The 23,878-nt window shown below is 48.1% G+C and overlaps 1 protein-coding gene across 1 annotated transcript; it reads left to right on the top strand.

The window, feature by feature from the left end:
* Positions 1 to 18,374: 18,374 nt before the first annotated feature.
* LOC144266946 (olfactory receptor 5G9-like) lies at positions 18,375 to 19,313 on the top strand. The gene has a single exon (XM_077820536.1). It carries the CDS (start codon positions 18,375 to 18,377, stop codon positions 19,311 to 19,313), a length of 939 nt encoding a protein of 312 aa, XP_077676662.1.
* The last annotated feature ends 4,565 nt before the right edge of the window (positions 19,314 to 23,878 follow it).

Genomic DNA, 23,878 nt, shown 5'->3' with positions numbered 1-23,878 from the left:
GTCCTGTCTTGCTCCTCAGCACGGACTACAAAATCGTAGTGAAAGCAATCTCGCTGTGGCTAGGGTCTGTGCTGGTGGACGTGATCCACCCAGACCAGACCTACACCCTCCCGGACCACAGTATCTTTGATAACCTATTTATAGTTCGGGACCTTTTGGAACTCGGGCGTAGAGACGGTCTGTCGTTTGCCCTCCTGTCCCTAGATCAGGAGAAGGCATTCGATAGGGTGGACCATGGGTACCTCCTGAGCACTCTGCAGGCGTTTGGCTTTGGACCCCAGTTTGTGGGTTTTCTCCGGGTGCTGTATGCTTCCACAGAGTGTCTGGTTAAGCTCAACTGGACCCTGACCGAACCTGTAAGCTTCAGGCGAGAAGTACGGCAGGGGTGCCCCCTCTCAGGCCAGCTGTACGCTCTGGTGATCGAGCCCTTCCTCTGTCTCCTCCGTAGGAGGTGCTGTGGGAGCCGGAGCTGTGGCTGGTCCTGTCTGCGTACGCTGATGACGTGCTCCTTGTGGTCCAGGACCTGGGCGACTTGGCACGGGTGGAGGCTTGCCAGGCCACCTATTTGGCAGCCTCCTGCACCTGGGTCAACTGAGTCAAGAGCTCTGGCCTGGCGATGGGGGACTGGTGGCAGGTAAGCTCCCTCCCACCCGCGCTTCAGACCATCCGGTGGAGTGCGGGTCCACTGCTCTATCTCGGCGTTTACCTTTCCGCCACGCACCCTTCCCTGCAGGAGAACTGGCAAAATTTAGAGGGCGAGGTGATAGAGTGGATTCGGAAATGGACGAGGCTACTCCGATGTCTCTCCCTCCGAGGGAGAGCACTGGTGCTTAACCAACTAGTCCTGTCCACGCTCTGGTACCGGCTCAACACCCTGGCCCCGGCCCCGGGTTTCCTGACCCACCTCTGGAGATTGATTCTAGAGTTCTTTTGGCCAGGAATGCACTGGGCCCCTGTTGGAGTTCTTCATTTACCCCTGAAGGAAGGAGGGCAGGGCCTGAAGTGTCTGTACACTCAGGTCCGCGTTTTCCGCCTCCAGACCCTGCAGAGGCTCCTTTATAGTGCAGGTAGTTCGACGTGGAGCATATTGGCGCACGCCTTCCTGCGCTGCTTCCAAGGGCTCTGATATGACTGGCAGCTCTTTTATCTTTGTCCGAGAGGTTTTCTGCGAGACCTCTCCGGGCTGCCGGTCTCTACCAAGACCTCCTCCGGACCTGGAAACTGTTTCTAATGACCAGGTCCATGGTGGCCACTGTGGGAGCAGATCTCCTCATGGAGCCCCTGCTACACAATCCCCAACTCCGTGTGCAGGTGGCGCTCGGTGCACCAGAGGTTGGTCCTGGCGGAAGTCACGAGGGTCGGAGACCTCCTGGACTACAACCAGAGAGACTGGCTGGATCCCCTGACGCTCGCTCTGCGCATGGGGCTCTCCAGCCCTCGTACCCCCCGGCGCGTACTTCAGGAGGTGAAGGCCGCCTTGACCCCCACTGCTCGGGCTTATGTCAACCGAGCCTTGCGCGAGGGCGCACCCCGCCCAGCCTCTACCCCAGGCCCGCCGGACCTTTCCATTGGGCCCCTACCCTGCCGATCCCAACAAACCCCTCACCCTTTCACTGCAAGCCGGCTGCATGAACTGCAGCTGGTCAGTTTTCAAATTGCACCACGGAAATATTTATACACACTCACGCTTCACACCCTTCACGCCCACACCCTGGTGTCCCGCCCCGATACGAAGTGGCGGGACCTCCTGCCACCTTTGGAGGGTGAGCAACCTCGGTGGGCCAGCCTGTATTCCACCTTGGTCCCGAGGCCCGTCGGGGACGTCAGTTGGCGGCTTCTTCATGGAGCTGTGAGCACAGGCGTGTTTCTGACACGGTTTACCCCCATCCCAGATACTTGCCCTTTTTGTAATGTGAGGGAAACCCTGGTGCACGTATATCTAGAGTGTGCCAGATTGCAGCCCATTTTCCGGCTCCTCACAAATATTCTATTGTGCTTTTGGCTTCATTTCTCCCCTCACCTTTTTATCTATACACTCCCCATCCGTGGCCCCACAAAATCGTGAGATCTCCTGGTTAACCTCCTCCTAGCCTTGGCTAAAACAGCCATTTATAAAACCAGAGAGGGGAGGTTGGCCCGTGAAGCGTCCTGCGATTGTAGGGCCTTTTTACGATCCCCAGTACATTCACGTATCCGGGCAGAGTTCCTCTGGGCGGCGTCCACCAACTCCCTTGATGCCTTCGAGGAGCGGTGGGTGCTGTCCGGGGTTCTCTGCTCAGTGACCCCATCCAGTTCCCTCCGTCTGATCCTTTGATTGAGGGGAAGAGTGAGAGACGCCAGCCCCAGCCGTTGCCGCTGTGGATACCATCATTACTGTCATCTAGGAGGGGTCCTATAATACATGGGTGTCTACCCCCCCACCCCCAAACCGCCCACCCCGCAGCCGTGCCCATCTTGCCGGGCACTCTCAGGAGAGGGATAATCGGTGACACTGGGTGCGGCACTAGGTAACTCGAGGGGGTGGAAGACCACGAGTGTCGAGGAAGCCCCCCCGCTCTATGCCACCAGGTAACTCAGGAGGGTGGAAGACCACGAGTGTCGAGGAAGCCCCCCCACTCTGGGCCCAGGCTAGCCTGAACACTTCTCCCTCCTGAAAGCTGCTGTGTTATACCTTCTGTTTGCGTTGTTTTGTTGCATAGTTTGTTTTGTTTTCTTTGGTAACTCTTTGCAAGTGTTACATAATAAAATTCTTTTCTGTTTCAAAAAAAAAAACAAACCCCTCTCCTGCTTGCTGCCCTCTGGCCTGGGCTTTCCTTGCTTTTTGCCCCTGCTTTGCAATCGAGCCCTTCCTCTGTCTCCTCCACAGGAGGTGCTGCGGGAGCCGGAGCTGTGGCTGGTCCTGTCGGCGTACGCTGATGACGTGCTCCTTGTGGTCCAGGACCTGGGCGACATGGCATGGGTGGAGGCTTGCCAGGCCACCTATTTGGCAGCCTCCTGCACCTGGGTCAACTGAGTCAAGAGCTCTGGTCTGGCGGTAGGAGACTGGCGGCAGACGAGCTCCCTCCCACCAGCGCTTCAAACCATCCGCTGCTCTACCTTGGCATTTACCTTTCTGCCACGCATCCCTCTCCACCGGAGAACTGGGAAAATTTAGAGGGCAGGGTGATAGAGCGGCTCCAGAAATGGACAGGACTACTCCGATGTCTCTCCCTCCGAGGGAGAGCACTGGTGCTTAATCAACTAGTCCTGTCCCTGCTCTGGGTACTGCTCAACACCCTGGTCCCAGCCCCGGGTTTCCTGACCAACCTCCGGACATCAATTCTGGGGTTCTCTTTTGGTCAGGAACGCACTGGGCCCCTGTAGTGGTTCTTCATCTATCCCTGAAGGAAGGAGGACAGGGCCTGAAGTGTCTGCACACTCAGGTCTGCGTCTTTCACCTCCAGGCCCTACAGAGGCTCCTCTATGGTGCAGGCAGTTCGGCGTGGAGCATACTGGCATACGCCATCCTGCTCCGCATCCGAGGGCGCCGATATGACCGGCAGCTCTTTTAACTCCGTCTGGGAGGTCTACCACGAGACCTCTCCGGGCTGCCAGTCTTCTACCAGACCTCCTCCAGACTTGGAAACTGTTTTTAACGACCAGGTCCGTGGCGGCCACCGAGGGGGTAGATCTCCTCGCAGAGCCCCTGCTACACAACCCCCAGCTCCGTGTGCAGGTGGTGGAGTCCCGCTCGGTGCGCCAGAGCTTGATCCTGGCAGAAGTCACGAGAGTCGGAGACCTCCTGGACTACTACCGGGGAGACTGGCTGGATCCCCTGACGCTCGCTCTGCGCATGGGGCTCTCCAGACCTCATACACCCCGGTGTGTACTTCAGGAGGTGAAGGCTGCTTTGCTGCCCGCTGCTCGAGCTTACCTCAACCGGATCCTGCTCGAGGGCATGCCCCACCCACCCTCTACCCAAGGCCCATAGACCCAATTTTAATTGGACCCCTGCCCCATAGACCCAATCAACCCCCTCACCCCTTTACTGCGAACCGGCTGCATGAACTGCAGCTGGTATGCTTCCAAACCGCGCCAAGGAAACATCTATACACACTCGTGCTCCACACCCTTCACGCCCTCACCCTAGTGTCCCGCCCCAACACAAAGTGGCGAGGCCTTCTGCCATCTTTGGAGGGTGAGCAGCCCTGGTGGGCCAGCCTATATTCCACCTTGGTTCCAAGGCCCGTCGGGGACATCAGTTGGTGGCTCCTTCACGGAGCTGTGAGCATTGGCACGTACTTGGCGCGGTTCACCCCCATCCCAGATACTTGTCCCTTTTGTGGTGTGAAGGAAACTCTGGTGCACGTATATTTGGAGTGCGCCAGGCTGCAGCCCCTGTTCCGGCTCCTCACAAATCTTCTATTACGTTATTGGTTGCATTTTTCCCTTCACCTTTTTATTTATGCATTCCCCATCTGTGGCCTCACAAAGTTGCGGGATCTCCTAGTTAACCTCCTCCTGGCCTTGGCTAAAATGGCCATTTATAAAACCAGAGAGAGGAGGTTGGCCGATGGAGTTTCCTGTGACTGTGGGGCCGTTTTCCAATCCTCAGTCCGTTCACGTATCCAGGCAGAGTTCCTCTGGGCGGCATCCACTGACTCCCTTGATGCTTTTGAGGAGCGGTGGGCACTGTCTGAGTTCTCTGCTCGGTACCCCCATCCAGTTCCCTTTGTTTGACCCTTTGATTGGGGGAGAGAGTAAGGGAACCCAGCCCCAGCCATTGCTGCTGCGGACACCACCACCCTAGAGGGGTCCTTTCACATGTGGGTGCATGTGCCCCCCCCCCCCCGAATTGTTCACCCCACAGCCTGCCCCTCTTGTTGGGTGCTTTCAAGGGAGGAATTGTTGGTGACACTGGGCGTGGCGCCAGGTAACTCGAAGGGGTGGCAGACCTTGAGAGTCGATGAAGCCCCTCCCTCTGGGCCACCAGGTAACTCAGAAGGGTGGAAGACCAAGAGAGTCGAGGAAGCCCCCCGCCCTGGGCCCAGGCAAGCTTGAACATTTCCCTCCCCTGAAGCTAATGAGAAAACAATTGTGTTTGGTTGCTGTGTTACACATTGCATATGCTGTTGTTTTTGTCTTGTAAGTGTGTTATGCAAATAAAAATACCTTTTTTTGCTTCAAAAAAAACCACTCTCCTGCTGCCCTCTGGCCATCACGTGTTTTCAGTGTAATATTTCTGCCAACAGTATAGTGTCTTGTTTCATATTTGTTTCTGTGGTTAGAAAAACAATGTTTATTTTAATTGGGAGAGTTTTTTAAGAGAGGAGAGAACGTGGTGTTTAGATGCTGCTTGTAATTATTAGAACTGGGAGCACTGGCTGTTGGGAGTCCGAAAGGACAGGAAACAGGAAGGAAGGGGGGAAGTCGAGGAGGCGGAGTGAGAGCTACCGAGGGTGCAGCAGCAGCTTGGTAAAGAGGTTTCCACTTTAAAAATAAAGCCCTGTTGAAGTTTGTTAGTACCTTGCCTAGTTGCTACAACAGCCTACTCCCCACCTTTTAACACCCAGAAGTCAAGAGGCACAAAATTAAGGTTAGGTGGCATTGTTTGTACTTTCATTTCAAGGTTATCCTGCATTCCGGCAACGAAAGTTGTACATGGCATTTTGGACACTGCAAATTTGTGACGCCAGCTTCTGTGACATGGATAGAGACGTCTGTGATACAGGACTTCATTAACGGACATTTTTCCCTGCAGTCATCTACTTTCACCATTCAAAATGTAGCTCTTTTGAAGTTGAAAGGAGCTGTAACAAAGCTGCTTTTTACATATGGGAAGAGAGTATTTTGAAATGTGTTGTAACTTTAGAACCATGTCACGAAATTGCTTGAAACTTAAGGATAAAATTCAACTCCATCCTCACAGGCAAACATTCAGAGGCAAAAATCTTTCCCGAGTCCTCAATCTAAGGCAGTGGTGTGTACATTTCTGAGGAAATCGGGCCTGTAATGGGGGCTTAGTTGCAACCTTAAAATCTCTAAGAACATAAGAATGGCCATACTGGGTCAGACCAATAGTCCATCTAGCTCAGTATCCTGTCTTCCAAAAGTGGTCAATGCCACTGGTGCTTCAGAGGAAATGAACAGAACAGGCAATCATCGAGTGATCCATCCCTTGTTGTCAGTCCCAGCTTCTGGCAGTCATAGGCTATGCAGGGCCATCCAGAACATGGGGTTGCATCCCTGACTATCTTGGCGAATAGCTGTTGTTGGACCTATCCTCCAGGAACTTCTCTAATTATTTTTTGAACCCAGTTATACTTTTGGCTTTCACAACATCCCCTGGCAACAAGTTCCACAGGTTGCTTGTATGTTGTGTGAAGAAGTACTTCCTTTTGTTTGTTTTAAATCTGCTACCTATTAATTTCATTGGGTGACCCTGGTTCTTGGGTGAGATGTGAAAGGGTAAATAACACTTTTTTATTGACTTTCTCCACACGAGTCATGGTTTTATAGACCTCTCTGGACTAAATAGTCAATTTGCCCATCACTGAAATGCAGCCACCTCTGGGGTGGGGGATGGAAAAATAGCAGTCATTTCAAAACAGCCACATTACACAGTGGGATTTAGGAGAATAATGGTCCAACTCCCCACTTGGTATGCACTGGTGCAGTGCAGTGAAGCGATGCAGATTTACACCAGCTAACGATCTGGCCTAATGCATCCAACCGGCACTTAAACCCAGCTGACTCAGGCCTCTCCCAGCCAGCATCCAGACACTCCGAGGTGGATTTAGCTGGAGCATCTTCCACATTACCCCAGCTGAGACTTGAATTTGGAGCCTCTTGTGGGGTCTTATAGGCAGCAGCACTGCTGTTTTACCTATCAGCTCTGTGTTCTTGGGGAACCAGGGCTCAGTACCCAGCCTGTCTGACTCACAAAAGACCTTCCCCCCACAGCATCTGCTTGAATCAAAGCCAATCAGAAGAAAGACTTACAAAAAGCTATGAAAAAGCAGGGAGAGACACACCTAAACCCTTCTGGACAAGGGTGACAGGATTAAGGAAACTCCCCTAGCCTTATTTGCATCTGAGATGGGACAGGGAGGCCTTTTCATTAGCATACAGAATGGAGAACAGAGATTCCAAGGCAAGAACCGCACGGAACTCTGGGACCAGAATAGCAGGAAAGCACTGCATGATGGGGAATCTCTGCTCCAGATGTGAATGAACCCATACCTGCACACACCCAGCTCAGTAGTTATCAGACCAATTCTAGTAATAAATCCTTTATTGGTATCCAAAATACTGAAGCTGCCTAATTGCATTGTGAGCTCCCTTGAAGGAACACCACCCATAGCCAGGAATGATCAGCTCCTATTGTCTAGCCTGAACAAAACAACTTTGGTATACTCCCTTGAGCCATCAGTTTACCCATAAACAAATCTAGTGTTCTCCCTTGAACCATTGTTCTTCCCCTTCAGAAACCCCATACCCATGCTCAAGTAAGTGTTCTGATGCCTGTATCCAACATTTCCATCAGTTCCATTGGGACTTCATCTTCTCCTGACTGATCGTGCTGGGGGCTCTGCCTGTCTCTAGCATTCTGGACCCTCAGCTACCACCACCACCTGGGAACCCTGATTGATTCAAGCTTCATGGAGTGGTGAGAGCCCAGGTCTCTCTTTCTCTCTAGGTACAGCCTTCTGACCCACACGCTGACTTGTGTGATCAGTTAGAGTTTTCTAAACCTGACTTTTATAATCAAATTTAAATTAGATTTAATATTATCACTGTTTTGTTTGTTTGGTTCCCCTTGTATGGTTATTACCTGGCAATAAATAACTTTCATGGTTAAACTGGTTGCCTGTCTCTCTCTCTCTCTCATAGAATCATAGAAGATTAGGGTTGGAAGAGACCTCAGGAGGTCATCTAGTCCAACCCCCCGCTCAAAGCAGAACCAACATCAACTAAATCATCCCAGCCAGGATTTTGTCAAGCTGGGCCTTAAAAACCTCTGAGGATGGAGATTCCATCACCTACCTAGGGAACCCATTCCAGTGCTTCACAACCCTCCTAGTGAAAAAGTGTTTCCAAACATCCAACCTAGACCTCGCCCACTGCAACTTGAGACCATTGCTCCTTGTTCTGGCATCTGCCACCACTGAGAACAGCCGAGCTCCATCCTCTTTGGAACCCCTTTTCAGGTAGTTGAAGGCTGCTATCAAATCCCCCCTCACTCTTCTCTTCTGCAGACTAAATAACCCCAGTTCCCTCAGCCTCTCATAAGTCATGTGCCCCAGCCCGCTGATCATTGTCATTGCCCTCCACTGGACTGTCTCCAATTTGTCCACATCCTTTCTGTAGTGGGGGTACCAAAACTGGATGCAATACTCCAGATGTGGCCTCACCAGTGCGAATAGAGGGGAATAATCACTTCCCTCGATCTGCTGGCAATGCTTCTACTAATGCAGCCCAATATACCATTAGCCTTCTTGGCAACAACACTGCTGACTCATATCCAGCTTCTCATCCCCTGTAATCCCCAGGTCCTTTTCGGCAGAACTGCTGCTTAGCCAGTTGGTCCCCAGCCTGTAGCGGTGCATGGGATTCTTCCTTCCTAAGTGCAGGACTCTGCACTAGTCCTTGTTGAATCTCATCAGATTTCTTTTGGCCCCATCCTCCAATTTGTCTAGGTCACTCTGGACTCTATCACTACCCTCCAGCCTATCTACCTCTTCCCCCCAGCTTAGTGTCATCTGTGAACTTGCTGAGGGTGCAATTCATTCCATCCTCCAGATTGTTAATAAAGATGGCCCCAGGACTGATCCCTGGGGCACTCAGCTTGATATTGGATGATTTAGTTGGGGATTGGTCCAGTTTTGAGCAGGGAGTTGGACTAGATGACCTCCTGAGGTCCCTTCCAACCCTGATATTCTATGATACTGGCTGCCAGCTAGACATGGAACTGTTAATCACTACCCGAGCCTGACAATCTAGCCAGCTGTCTGTACACCTTATAGTCCACCTTATACTCTCTCCCTCCCTTCCCCTCCCCCATGGGTGTTTTTTTGGCTTCCCCATTTGCTCTGCAGCAACGTTCCTCATATTTAAGCTAAAGATCCCTGCAGCGCCCAAAAATCCTGTGGGGTTTGCTCATCAAGTGGGTTACTACCAGAACAATTGTAACGTGAAAGTGGGGATAGGGACGTGCTGAACCTGGGACATATGAGGGTGGCAGCTTGGAAGTGCTCTTCGGCCCAGCCTGCTGAGTCCGGCGACATATGGGGCGTCGGCTTGGGAGTGCTGATTGACCTGGTCCTCTCAGATGCACTCTGTTAATGTATGTGTGCGTGTTCATCTGATTCTGGGGCTGGAAGAACCCAGCCCTGGGGAACGTAGGTCCTGCAGGATAGCTCTATTGGGAGGGAACTTGCAGAAGGGAGAAGTAGAGCTCTGTGTGAGAACATGGTTGACAGACCACTTCCCCCACACCTCAGAAGATTAACCCTAATAAATTGACACGTTCCTGCAGTTTTGACAATTGGCATTTTCTGGCAGAATAATGGGCCACTGGAAAATTTTCAACCAGCTCTACTTGTTAGGCAAATCAGCATGCACATTTTCATATGTAAATTTGAACCCCTAAAGGAAATAAACAAGCCACTTGGCACCAAAATGTTGGAAAATTAAAATATTCTTTCGTAATCTGAATTTGCTGTGTCTCTTTCCCTGCATTTCTGCAGGTTCCTGTCTGTGCTTTGGGAGGCCTGGTTCAAAGTCCTTTCAGAGCTCAACTGCTGGAGTTCTGCATGGTTGGCTCAGCTGAGTGGAGTTGAAATGAATGGCCCAAGGAGGCGTGAAAGCAGACCCTTGGCAAATCCTGCAGATATGGGCTTCCTCTCCTCATGTCACCCAAGGGGCTGTCCCTGGCTGGTAGCATTTGCCCACCTACAAACGCATTCTCAACTTGGCACATATGAAGGCTGTCACCGACTGACACACAAGGACAGCTATAAACACATGCCTAAAGGGCTGGACTCAATGCTCCATGGGGTGCCCTATGGGTGGGAGGAGGAGTGTAAAACAGAGATTTTCTAAAGTGGACTTGGCAGAATTAAAATTTTATTTTTGGGATGGATAATCTCAATGCTTATTCTAAAGCATTTTTGTTCCAATTTAAATTTTCAGAGTTGCACAAAATTATGGGGCTTAAGCATTCTGTGTGTGTGTCAAAGTAAATTTTCCCAGCTGTTGGCAATTATGGGGGTGTCAGGCAATAATTATTCAATGACAGTGGATGCTGAGATTCAAGAAGTTAAAGCTTTAGAGCTGGTAAAACACAGATTGTCAACATCACATGTTGAAATATGGAAAGTCAATCGCCTTAAATCAAACTCCGCTAAGTTCTGAAGCAGCATTTTTCTTACTTTGCCTGCCTGTAACTGTCAGTTATCGGGGTGGAAATGTTTTATCATTGGTTTTGTATGAGTGGTGAAAATGACGCTTACCAGCATTTACTGATAAAAATCATCCTTCCCAGCCTATCTATAGTTTTAATACCCATGCAGCTTGGGTGGGGGAAAGAGGGAGGCAGGAAGGTCTGTGGTTTGATATTGGTTGTAATAACTGGCAGGGTGCATCCAGTGAGTCTGGCCCATGGAGGGGGAACTCCACTGACGACATCTGGTCACCTTGGTTTATTGTAGATATTGCCGACTTGGGGGTGCAAAGGGTTGTCCTCCTCCCCACCACACACACTTGGGGAGCTTGGGGTGTGTGTGTGTGTGGTGGTGGTGCTGGAAATCCATTGGGTTATATGTGTGTGTATGTGTGCTCATTTGTGTGCATGGGCGTGTGCTCATTTGTGTGCATGGGCGCGTCCCATGGCCATTCAAGCTTTGGTCTCTCTGCCTAGACTCACAACATGAGATGCCAGTTGTTTTTGAGATGTGTCCTTCTGGGAGCTAGATGGAGAATCTCCATCTATTTTCACAGAGGCCAGCAAATAGCCATCACACAATAACAGAGTTTGGTCTCTACAGATCTGGGACTAGACTGGAATCTATGACCCTAGCGCTGGATGGGTCAGTATCCCATTCCCCAGAACCCTGAGCCATAGAATCATAGAATCATAGAATATCAGGGTTGGAAGGGACCCCTGAAGGTCATCTAGTCCAACCCCCTGCTCGAAGCAGGACCAATTCCCAGTTAAATCATCCCAGCCAGGGCTTTGTCAAGCCTGACCTTAAAAACCTCTAAGGAAGGAGATTCTACCACCTCCCTAGGTAACGCATTCCAGTGTTTCACCACCCTCTTAGTGAAAAAGTTTTTCCTAATATCCAATCTAAACCTCCCCCACTGCAACTTGAGACCATTACTCCTCGTTCTGTCCTCTTCTACCATTGAGAACAGTCTAGAGCCATCCTCTTTGGAACCCCCTTTCAGGTAGTTGAAAGCAGCTATCAAATCCCCCTCATTCTTCTCTTCTGCAGGCTAAACAATCCCAGCTCCCTCAGCCTCTCCTCATAAGTCATGTGTTCTAGACCCCTAATCATTTTTGTTGCCCTTCGCTGGACTCTCTCCAATTTATCCACATCCTTCTTGTAGTGTGGGGCCCAAAACTGGACACAGTACTCCAGATGAGGCCTCACCAATGTCGAATAGAGGGGAACGATCACGTCCCTCGATCTGCTCGCTATGCCCCTACTTATACATCCCAAAATGCCATTGGCCTTCTTGGCAACAAGGGCACACTGCTGACTCATATCCAGCTTCTCGTCCACTGTCACCCCTAGGTCTTTTTCCGCAGAATCCATCTGGATTGCCCAGGGGCTAGTCTGTGTCAGCAGTGAGTAACACCAGAACAAAGGGCCATTCAATGAAATGGAGAGGTGACACATTCAAAAAGGACAAAAGCAAATATTTTCCCCACACAACACATAATTAGCCTGTGGGACTCACTGCTACTGGATGTTGCAGAGGCCAAGAATTTAGCAAGATTCAAAGAGGGACTGGAAGTTTATATGGGTAACAAGGATATCCAGATAGTTAAGGCTAGGGGAGATAGAGAAGGGAGATAAAGTCTCATGCTTTGTGGATTAAGCAGATCAGACAATTGGGGGTAAAGTTGAGACTTCATGGGGGACCATCCCAAATCTGCCTGCCTTGGGGTTTCTTGTACCTTTCTCTGAATCTTCTGTTACCAACCACTGTTGGAGACAGGAGATCATAGAATCATAGAATCATAGAATATCAGGGTTGGAAGGGACCCCTGAAGGTCATCTAGTCCAACCCCCTGCTCGAAGCAGGACCAATTCCCAGTTAAATCATCCCAGCCAGGGCTTTGTCAAGCCTGACCTTAAAAACTTCCAAGGAAGGAGATTCCACCACCTCCCTAGGCAACGCATTCCAGTGTTTCACCACCCTCTTAGTGAAAAAGTTTTTCCTAATATCCAATCTAAACCTCCCCCACTGCAACTTGAGGCCATTACTCCTCGTTCTGTCATCTGCTACCATTGAGAACAGTCTAGAGCCATCCTCTTTGGAACCCCCTTTCAGGTAGTTGAAAGCAGCTATCAAATCCCCCCTCATTCTTCTCTTCTGCAGGCTAAACAATCCCAGCTCCCTCAGCCTCTCCTCATAAGTCATGTGTTCTAGACCCCTAATCATTTTTGTTGCCCTTCGCTGGACTCTCTCCAATTTATCCACATCCTTCTTGTAGTGTGGGGCCCAAAACTGGACACAGTACTCCAGATGAGGCCTCACCAGTGTCGAATAGAGGGGGACGATCACGTCCCTCGATCTGCTCGCTATGCCCCTACTTATACATCCCAAAATGCCATTGGCCTTCTTGGCAACAAGGGCACACTGCTGACTCATATCCAGCTTCTCGTCCACTGTCACCCCTAGGTCCTTTTCCGCAAAAGAGATGAGGCTAGATGGATCACAGGTCTGACCTGGTATGGCAATTCCTATGTTCTTATTAAACAGTGCTTTTCCCCAGTGTGTACGCACATACAGACAACTTCTGAAGTGTAGTGGGATCCTTTGAGGATGGATGGTGCAATTCATGAGGGGATAATTTTGAAGGATACAAATTGCCAAGCTGTGCCACTCACTCTGCAGCACTCTGCCGCTGAGCAGCTCTGAGCAACAACTTTGGCTGCCTTCTCAACTGCCTCTGCACCTTGTGTGTCACTCACCATCAGCACAAAGTGTGTACAAAGAGCTGCCATTGTGATCTGGTAACGTTTTACCCTAGCTTTTCACAGGGGTAAGTGATGACATAAGGTGCAAGATCAGGGAGTCTTTAGCCCTTTGAATGAGGTGACTGACTGTGTTGTGTACCTGGGAGGAGAATCCAAGGGGCTCATATAGCCCCTATATGAAGCCCCTTAGGTGAGTCTGTGATGAAAAGTCCTAGCATCTCCACAGGTCAAGTTGGTCTTCAAACATCTGTCCACGAACAAGAAGAGCAGGAGTTTCTGCTGCAAGGTGGGTCTTTAGATGCTTGGATATCACAAGCATCCTCTCCTTTGTAGATTTGCCTTGTGCCTCGGTTCTGACGACCAGGGGAGTTGGGAATCAACTCAGAGAATAATCTGTTGTTGTCTGGTTGCGTATAAAATTCTGTCTCAGTCACAGGTATTGGATACTGCACCTATCTATGGCACTTGCATGGCCTGCATCACCACAGTCTCTGAGTACCTCACAATCATTAATATATTTACCCTCACAACTAGAGCCAGATGGATAACTGATTTTTCAGTTTTCTGGCAATTCAAAAACAAAATAATTGTTTTGGATTGTCCCGAAAAAGAATTTCAATCTTTTTTCAGCAAATTAAAAAGTTGGAAAAAATTGTCATGGGTCAAATGAAACATTTTGTTTCAATTCCAAGCATTTTAATTTTTTTTTCTTAAATATTTAAATGAAGTTGATGAAAATTTCAGCTTGATAGGAAATTTGGTTTTAATTGAAAAAAAATTGATCTTGGGGGGGATTTTTTTTGTTGGGTTTTTCCTTGATTGAAACAATTTGGCAAATTTGCCACAAATTTGCCAAATGTTTCGGTCAACCTGAATCTGTGTTTTTCACTAAAAGAAGCTTTTATGGAAAAATGTCACCAAGCTGTATTAACAATCCACTCTGTGGCAGAGGGGGAACTGAGGCAGAAGCTACGGGCCAGATTTCTAAAATTGTTTAGGTACCTCAAAAGCCTCAAAAGCCCCTACACATCTAACTTTGGAGTTAGGCACTTAAGCACCGTGAAACTCTAGCTTTAATTGACTCACACAAGGAATCTGTGGCAGAGCAGGGACTTGAAGCTGAGTTTTTTGGATCCCAAGCTAGTGCTACTGGATCAACCTTCCTTTCTGCCTGCTTTTTTTAGGATAGGTAGGTATCTATGGGTAATGGGACACAGTTATGCACTTCCATGTAAATTAACTCCACTGAGATGTCCTGCTCAACCAAACTTAAGAGACATTCATGACTGCAGTTAAGTCTTTTCCAGTCTCTGTGCTGGGCACCAGACTGCCTGAGCCTGAATTTGGTTCCTGAGTGACACTGGTCAGCTCCAATGGCCTAATCCAAGGCCCAGTGGAAGTGTTTTGGGGCAAAAGACTGTCTTTTTTATTCTGTATTGGTACAGCAGACGTCACAGCCCAGCCGGAATGCAAATACAGAATAATGATAATTATTGATTGCAGTCCAGAGGAGGCTTTTTAACTGACTGCAAAGGGCTCCAGCCATAGAGTCATACAATCATAGAATATAAGGGTTGGAAGAGACCTCAGGAGGTCATCGAGTCCAAACCCCTGCTCAAAGCAGGACCAGCACCAGCTAAATCATCCCAGCCAGGACATTGTCAAGCTGGGCCTTAAAAACCTCTAAGGATGGAGATTCCACCACCTCCCAAGGTAACCCATTCCAGTGCTTCCTAGTGAAATAGTGTTTCCTAATATCCAACCTAGACCACCCCCACTGCAACTTGAGACCATTGCTTCTTGTTCTTCTTGCCAGTTGTAAGTGGGTCTTGATTTTTGCCAGTTTAAAGATTTGGAGCTTGATCCAAAACTCCTTGAAGTCAGTTGAGAGATTCTTTCTAATGTCAGTAGCTTTAAGGTCAGACCTTTGCACCTCATTAGTTTGTCTTTCATTTTCAGTAGTTTAAGCCTCATTTTTGTCCTGACCAACCTTCAAGCACCGTCCTCTGAACATGCTGTCTGGCTTAGCCAGGGTTCCTGGAACATGGGGCTGAGTCTGTGACTTGCTGAGCTTTGTGCTCCCCCAGGAGGCTGAGTGGGATGCATTGTCCCACCATTGTGTTTGACAGCTGTTGAGTGCACCAGGTTTTTTCTGCCTTCCTCTGGAGCAGCAGAGAACATCCACAACTGAAGATGGGAAACCAGATAGGGTGGACCAGTGAAGTGGTACAGAGAATTGTATTTCTCAGGCACCTTGCTTGCATGCTCAAGGTCGAACTGATCCTCAAATTTGGGGTCAGGAAGGAATTTTCCCCCAGGTCAGATTGGCAGGGACATTGGGGTTGTTTTGCTTTCCTCTTCAGCAGGAGGTGTGGGTCACACCTGCTGGGATCATCTGGGCCTACCTCACCTGAGCAACACTCTGCCATTGCAGGGGCCTCAGGCACTGCTGGCATCTTGGTCTCGCCTGTCCTCTGCCTGTGGCTTTGTAACGTTATGAGTGCAATACAATAGCTCATTGAAAGGTGACAGGGCCAGAAAGAGTTAATTAACTCACAGACTGATCTGACCCATGGCCAAACTTTAAAGACTGATTAGGAAGATATGTAAATGAATAGAGCACACCCAATCAGCCAGTGAATTCTGTTAAGCAAGAGAAATCAGGGTTTGATCCTTCAGGGCAGGAGAAAAGAGAGACCTTAATTTTGCAAAGGGAAGCCACAGGTTAACCCTAAAACGCCAAACCCCCAATGGTATTAAGCCAAAGGTGTGGCATGACCAAAATGATTGTAGATGGACACTTACAATGAATTTGTTAAAAAGAACAGGAGGACTTGTGGCACCTTAGAGACTAACCAATTTATTTGAGCATAAGCTTTCGTGAGCTACAGCTCACTTCATCGGATGCAATTTGTTGTTATTGCTGATGGTGATTGTTTTAACTAATGTGTTGCTATTACCAAGAACTGTAAAAATGTACAATGTGCCTAATCTTCTGAAAAAACCCTTAAACATGTTAAAAGGAATTCATGAGAACACACTTGGTGTTAGAAGGTCTTGTAATGCTAATGCTTCACAGTTAATGCCTGTAAACAGTCTTGGAACTTTTCACAGGGGAAAAGACATTCCAAACCTAATGTGCTGTAGGAAAAGGGAAACTGAGGCACAATACCACATTGTTTTCACTGCTAAATGCCAAGATTCCTGTACTATGAACAACATTAATATCTACATTGACTTGATGTTAATTGGGTTCCAAACATTTGCCAGAGCTTGTATGGATAAAGTAGCTATGTTCTTTAGCTCTTGGCAAGATCACATGAGACATACAGGAACCACGCTGCAAGAGCAGATCCAATCCATTATTGTTCTAACCAAGTTTTACCTTGAGTTTGTAAAAAGATTCAATCATGTTATGGAACATGACTTTGATAAACCATTTCTGTTATACACTGGTACAGCTTCTATCCCAGTACAAGCTGTAGTGAGACAGAACCCAGGATGGGGAGCTCTTGGGATGCACTCAGTGATGTTTGTGTCATCCCTTCTTGCAACAATTTTGCATTGGGGGTGTGACATTATGAGTGTAATATAATATCTCATTGAAAGGTGACAGGGCCAGAAAGAGTTAATTAACTCACAGACTGACCTGACTCATGGCCAAACTTTAAAGACTGGTTAGGAAGCTATGTAAATGAATAGAGCTTTGAAATGCAAGTCTGCATTGTTAGAGGTAGCAGGGTAGATGTTTTCTCAGGTCTTGTGATGTAAGCAAACAAGTCTTGTCTATTGCTATAGCTTTGATTCAAAGATCAAAAAAGTAATATTAACATTTAGGAAGGCACTTGCGTGAAATAGTATTATTGTCTATATGTCTCTTTAAAGGTTGTGATAACCTGTATCTGAACTGTTTAATGGGTACATTATCCTGTGCTAATGGCCATGATGTTTGCAAGAAGGAAAGCTAAGCCTATTGTTTTCTCAGGCCAAAAGGCTGCAGGAAATGTATAAAGACCTTGGGACTCGATCCTTCTCCATTTCAGATCTGCTTTGGGTTTCAAGAGGGGGAAACCTTAAGCCATAAGGATTGAGATCCCCAGTCATTGACTGGAGTCACCCTGAACATGGACATTGGACTATAACCTCTGGACTATTTCTGAAAGGACTTTTGACCACTACAAACTCAACTCTGCTGTGTATCTGAACCTCAAGAATTGAACTCAAGTCTGTATGTGTACTGATGTTTTAACCAACTCTCTCTCTTTTTTCTTTTTTAATAAATTTTAGTTAATAAGAATTGACTATAAGCGTGCATTTGGGGTAAGATCTAAGTTATTATTTGACCTGGGTCTGGGGCTTGGTCCTTTGGGATTGGAAGAACCTTTTCTTTTATACGATGAAATAAGATTTTCAGAATTTATCATCATAGGTTTGACATGTGTGTCTGGATGGAGGCCTGAGGCTGGGTACTTTAAGGGAACTGCATTATTTGGACGTCTGAGTAACCAGGGAGGTACTTATAGAAGCTGTTTTGTGCTGGCTTGGTAAATCTAAGTATTGGAATATCCACGAGCTCTGGGGATTGTCTGCCCCGTTCTGTTTGCAGTTCACCCTAAGTGAGTGACCTCAGCTGGATCCCACAGGCAGCACCGTCACAGGCACATAATAGTTTAGTCTCCTGAGGACTGAAATGCTTTGACCTAACTAAAGTCTTTGAGCTTAATATGAGGGTGGCTGAAGGAAAGTTAATGGCTTGTGTTATACAGGAGGTCAGACTAGATGATCACAATGGGCCCTTCTGGCCTTAAACTCTATGAAACTATGGAATGAGATTGGGGGCGGGGGCGCCAAGGCCAGTCCCTAGTTTGCCAAGCGTTCTCACCGCAACAGTCTCAGTCAGAACTGACTCCAGTTGGCTTTCCTGCTAGCAATGGTGATCGGCAGGCCAAGCATGGGATGGGCCAGAGACTGAACTGACTCTTGCCTTGTACCTCAAGGTGAAGGCACATTGGCAGAGTGTGTCTGAGAATGAGTGGTGAGGTGATCGGCACACCTCCCGCTGCCCATGTAGTGCCTGTTTTGTGGGCTCAGGCGCCGGGAGTCCAGCACTAACCATATACTGTGTCTCACTGAAAGGTGTCCAATGTCCACTCCCCATGGTAGGTGAAGCACCCCAAGGCGATGGCTGCTGGAGAGAATGGCACCGTTGTGACCCATTTCATCCTGCTCGGCCTCACAAACCATACGGACCTGCAGAGGCTGCTCTTCGGGTCCTTCCTGCTGATTTACACCATGACACTGATGGGAAACCTGGGCATGATGGCCTTGATCCAGACTGACCCCCATCTCCACACCCCCATGTACTTCTTCCTCAGCACGCTCTCCTTCGTCGACATCTGCTACTCCTCCGTGGTCACCCCCCGGCTGCTGGCTGATTTCCTCGCCACCGACAAGTCCATCTCCTACACTGGCTGCGTGGCACAGATGGCTTTCTTCTTGCTCTATGGCACAGCGGAGTGCCTGCTCCTGGCCACCATGGCCTATGACCGGTTTCTGGCCATCTGCCACCCCCTTCTCTACCACACTCTCATGTCCAGGGGGATGTGCATACGGCTGGTGGCTGTGGCCTACATCCTCAGCATGGCCAATTCAGCTGTGCAGACCAGCAATGTCTTCCGGCTTCCCTTCTGCGGCCCCAACCACATCAATCACTACTTCTGTGATATCCCCCCTCTGCTGCAGCTCGTGTGCACCGACACCACCATGGCCAAGGTAATTCTCTACATCTTCTCCGCCCTGGCAACCATGACCACCTTGACCATCATCCTGGTGTCCTACAGCTACATCCTGGTCACTGTTGGGAGGATGAGCTCAGCAGAGGGCTGCCGGAAGGCCCTGTCCACCTGTGCCTCCCACTTCACGGCCATCTTCCTCTTTTATGGCACAGTCTTCTTCATGTACATCAAGCCCAGAGCAGCAGACTCAATGGACCAGGACAAAGTCATCTCAGTGTTCTACACCATTGTCATCCCCATGTTGAACCCCCTGATCTATAGCCTGAGGAACAGGGAGGTAAAGGACTCCCTGAGAAGGAAGATCTGTGGGAAGATATTTCCTTAATAACCTCGATAGAGAAAGGTAGTGGAAATTACCAGGGAGGAAGGGAGCTCACAGCCCCCACATACAAGGTCACTTGGTCTCATAAGAGGGAGCAGCTAACCACTACAGCTTGGGCGCAGAATGCATTTGCTAAACAGTAAATGTCTAACATATTAAAAAGAAAAAATCTGCAGCCTATTTTGTGTTCAGGGAAATGCAAGATGACTTCAGTTTGGCCCTTCTGTGAGGAGCTGAGTCTCCTGGTCAGACTGAACACCACTGTGTTTGATGTTCAAAGATTTCACAGATTCATAGATGTGAAGACTGTTAATATGAGCTTGTCATAGGTGATGACTCTGGACTATTCTGTTATAGATTTCGGAGATTCATAAAAGTTTAAGGCCAGAAGGGAAAATTAGATTATTTAGTTTCATTTCCTGCATCATACAGGCCATTAAATTTCACACAGTTACCCTTGTATTGAGCCCAACAACTTGTAATTGGCTAATGCAAATCTTCCAGAAAGGCTTGATTAGAAGATTCCAAGAAATGGAGAATTCCACCAAATACACTGGGAATTTGTTTCTCATAGACTCATAGATATTAAGGTCAGAAGGAACCATTATGATCATCTAGTCTGACCTCCTGCACAATGCAGGCCACAGAATCTCACCCACCCACTCCTGCAATAAACCTCTCACCTATGTCTGAGCTACTGAAGTCCTCAAATCAATGGTTAAGCAACCTCCCTGTGTGCCTTATGTCCAGTATGAATCTCTCTAGCTTTAACTTCCAGCCATTGGTTCTTGTTATGCTATTCTATACTATTAAAGAGCCCTTTTGCAAATGGGTACTATCACTAATTGCTAAATCATGCTATTACTGACAGGAAAGTACTGATGTTGGAGAATGGTAGAGTGAGCATGAGCAGCGTGATGCTTTGATGAACTGAAATAAAGTTGTTCTGACAGTGTTGCCAATCCCACGTGTTCAGAAATTATGAGTTGCCTCTCCACCCCAATCCAGAGATCAGCTTAAAAGTCTTGAGATTTAAAAAAATCATAAATTTGGGATTCTTATTCACTTGCTGGTTACCAAGCCTTCAAGGTGCCCTGGCTTTGCATTTGTCAGCTTTCTTCTGTCACCATCAGTGGTAGAAACTGGCATTTTATATTGAATGGAAGCTGTGAGTCTTAGTCAATCTTGTGAGTCCAAGAGCTGGGGCTTGAAGAAAAACATGAGATATTGCAAGATACATGATAACATCTCAAGAGTTGGTGACACTGTCCTGAATTCTCGTGGACGCTCGGCTGGCTTTTGTTGACCTGGAAATCACTGACTGTAACCCTCCCCCACACTCTCGTTAGTCCTTTGTGACACTGCACCCCATATTCTTCATAGTGATATTAGTATAATATGATTATATCATAATTATGATGCATTTTACGCAAGATGAGGCATGTGAGATGTCATTGGAAAGATTATGATTTGCTGAATACGATTATCCTAGTTGTATGCATGTATCATTTCTGTATCTAAAGTTATTAATAATCACTATGTATCTGTATCTCACATGTAGTTACACCTGGGTAACGCCCACTAGGCAAAATTCTCTCAGTCTAGAGTGGGGGGCATGCCTGGGGCAGGGCAGTGGTTGGAGGGGGTGGCCCTGTAGTGTCCAGCACTATGGGGATTCTGGGAGCAGCCATAAAATTCACCTTTGCCCCCCCATCCCAAGGCCATATGTTTTGTGGCTCAGCACCAAATCTTCCCCTCCTCCTCTACTTCCACCTTCTTAATGATGGTTTGTTGTGACTGGTGCAGGGGTGGGGAAGTACAAGGAGATCATAAATTCAGGGTGGTCTTGCTGAAAATGCAATGTGTCATGCAGAGAGTGTTATTTTCACTCAGTCGTAGGGCAAGAGCAGTAGCTGGGCTGGCTCGGTAGACGAGGCTGGTGGTACGTGCGAGCAACACGCTGCTTGTTGGAGTTAAGGTTGCTAGGAATCTGCCAGTCTTCTTGAAAAACACACTACTGCCTGCCCAATCCTCAAACAGCCAGCACTAGACCCTCTTTTGACCTCACCCACTACCTTGCCATTTCCAACCTCCCTTACCTCAGTAAGAACACCAAGGAAGGAACTCCCCCGCAAACACCCATCAATGCGTGACAGAAGCCAACATTCACAAATACTGCCAGTTCTAGCTCCAGTCCCAATCCCAGCACTCAAAGTTAACTTCCATGTGTCCCTGGGTACGGGCAATGTCTCCATTCCCATGCAGCTAGATTTCTGTACATAGGACTGGAAGGGACCTCCTAGGTCATCGGGACCGGGCCCCCTCATGTAATCCCATTGACATCTAAAACTAATTAGATTGTTTGCCGACCCTTCCACCTACTTGGAGGCCGTTCAAGAACCTCCCTCCTCTGATGGATAGAAACCTTCTTGTATGCAGTGTTGTTGTAGCTGTGTTGGTCTGAGGATATGAGAGAGACAATGTGGGTGAGGTAGTATCTTTTGTTGGACCAACTTCTGTTGGTGAGAGAAGCGAGCTTTTGAGCTCATACCAACCTGAAGATGAGCTCAGTGTAAGCTGGAAAGCTTGTCTCTCTCACCTCCAGAAGTTGGTCTAATAAAAGATATTACCTCACCCACCTTGTTTCTCTAGAAACCTTCTTCTAATTTCCACCCTGAATTTACTCATGGCCAGTTGTAATCCATTTGTTCTTGTGTCAACATTGTTTTCTAGCTTCATAGCTCTTCTCTGTGCCCTGGTGTATTTATAGAGAGCACTCAGCTCTCCCCTCAGCCTTTGTTTTGCTACTCTAAACAAGCCAAGCTCTTTTAATCTCCTCTTCAGTAAAATAGGCCCTCCATTCCCCTGGTCATACTAGCAGCCCTTCTCTGAAGCTCTCTGTGACTTTAGAAAGCAATGCTCCACCAGCTACTGTTACTCTGCCCATGTGATATAGTATAAGTAGACTGAATGGCTTCCAATTGTTCCTTCCCAACAGAATCTAGAGAGCAGTGCTGGGTACCTGCTCCTCTTTCTCCAGGGTCCTCACCTCCTTCCTGGTGTTTACACTGTCTGGACAGAGGTGCTGACCTAGCAGAAAGCTCATCATCTACTCTTCCAATGGGTTTAAAGAAAGATGTGTGGCTGATATAATTCGTAGTTCTTCCCCTTTAAAATTAACTCTTCTCTATTATGGATTTTTTGGGGCGGAAGCACTTAGAAAGCTCAGCACTACACAGGACTTGGGCCTGGAAGTCGCATGTGTACTTCTCCAGGACACAATGACACATGGTAGGTTGCCTTAGCTAGTTACAAAGCACTTGGATGCACCCCTTAATTCTACAGAGAAGAGGAAAGATGGGCCAGTAGGAGTCTAAGATGAGAGCCAGTGGGATGGTCCACTGGGATCCTAGCACTGGATGTGGTAGACTCAGGTTAAATTAACTGATTTCCTGTGTGCACCTTGGGCAAGTCACATAGGTTCAGATCATCAAAGGTATTTAGGTGCCTAACGCCTATTGAAATAGGTGTCTTAATACCTTTGAGGATCTGTGCTTTAGTCTCTCTGTGCCTCACTTCCCAACCTATACAATGGGGATAACAGCACTGCCCTGCCTGACAGGTGTATTGTGAGGGAAAATACATGAAGGATCATGAAGCACTCAGATGCTGTGGTGATGAGGGCCACACAAGTAGCTAGTACTCAAGTACAACTAATCCTGAGATCGTCCCCATGACATATTCAAAAGCAAAAATCCTATCCCAGGCAGAGTTATTAATCCTAAAAAGGAAGAAGTGCCAGAGACTCCATGAAGTCTAACAGGGACTTCGCTGTCGCTGTTCATTTTACATGGATGGCACACAGACTCTGCGGTGAGGGGCAGCAAGATGAAACCCTAAGATTAGTGCTGGTTTTTGCCCTGACCTACGTCTCAAGGAAGCCACCAAAGGTGCAGTGGGCATAATAAAGGATAATGCCAGGTCCAGTTGCTGAATCATCAAAGGTTCAATAGGAGGGAATTGGGAGAAGAAAATCCATTGAAACATTTCAGTGGATGAATAGAGATTTTTTTTGAGACAGCTATCAATTTCCAGGATGCTTTTACTGAGGTAATACATGTTTTAGGGGATGAAAATATTTCTGAAAGGAAAGTAACTTTATTTCTTGTCTCCCACATTACACTGATCACTAAGACACCATGCCCAGCCTTTAAAATAATCCCTTGATATGGCAGAGCAAGCGCTACCTTCCAATTAGTCAGCAAGAAGTTAATTGTTTTGGGGCTCTGTCACAGAGGCAGCAAAAAAGGGAACCACAAGGTCTCTGGATGGAGTCAAAGGCAGAGCAGCTTCTAACAGAGACTTTAGCGCAACAGCTGCTGTCTCCTTTCGTTCATCTGGTGCAGTGGCCACAGATGGGACCCCACGAGGGTCCCTCGGTTCTGGTCGTGGGTGTGGGGATGCCCATCCAGCAGCTCACTCAGGTCCAAGGACCCTGCTAAATATTTCCCCTTGAAGCACCTGGCTGCTGGTTCTAGCAAAACCAGACATCAGCGAGCATCTTTCCT

The sequence above is a fragment of the Eretmochelys imbricata genome, chromosome 6 (assembly GCF_965152235.1).
Source record: "Eretmochelys imbricata isolate rEreImb1 chromosome 6, rEreImb1.hap1, whole genome shotgun sequence".
Classification (NCBI taxonomy): Eukaryota; Metazoa; Chordata; order Testudines; family Cheloniidae; genus Eretmochelys; species Eretmochelys imbricata.
This window is presented reverse-complemented; position numbering and strand designations above follow the sequence as displayed.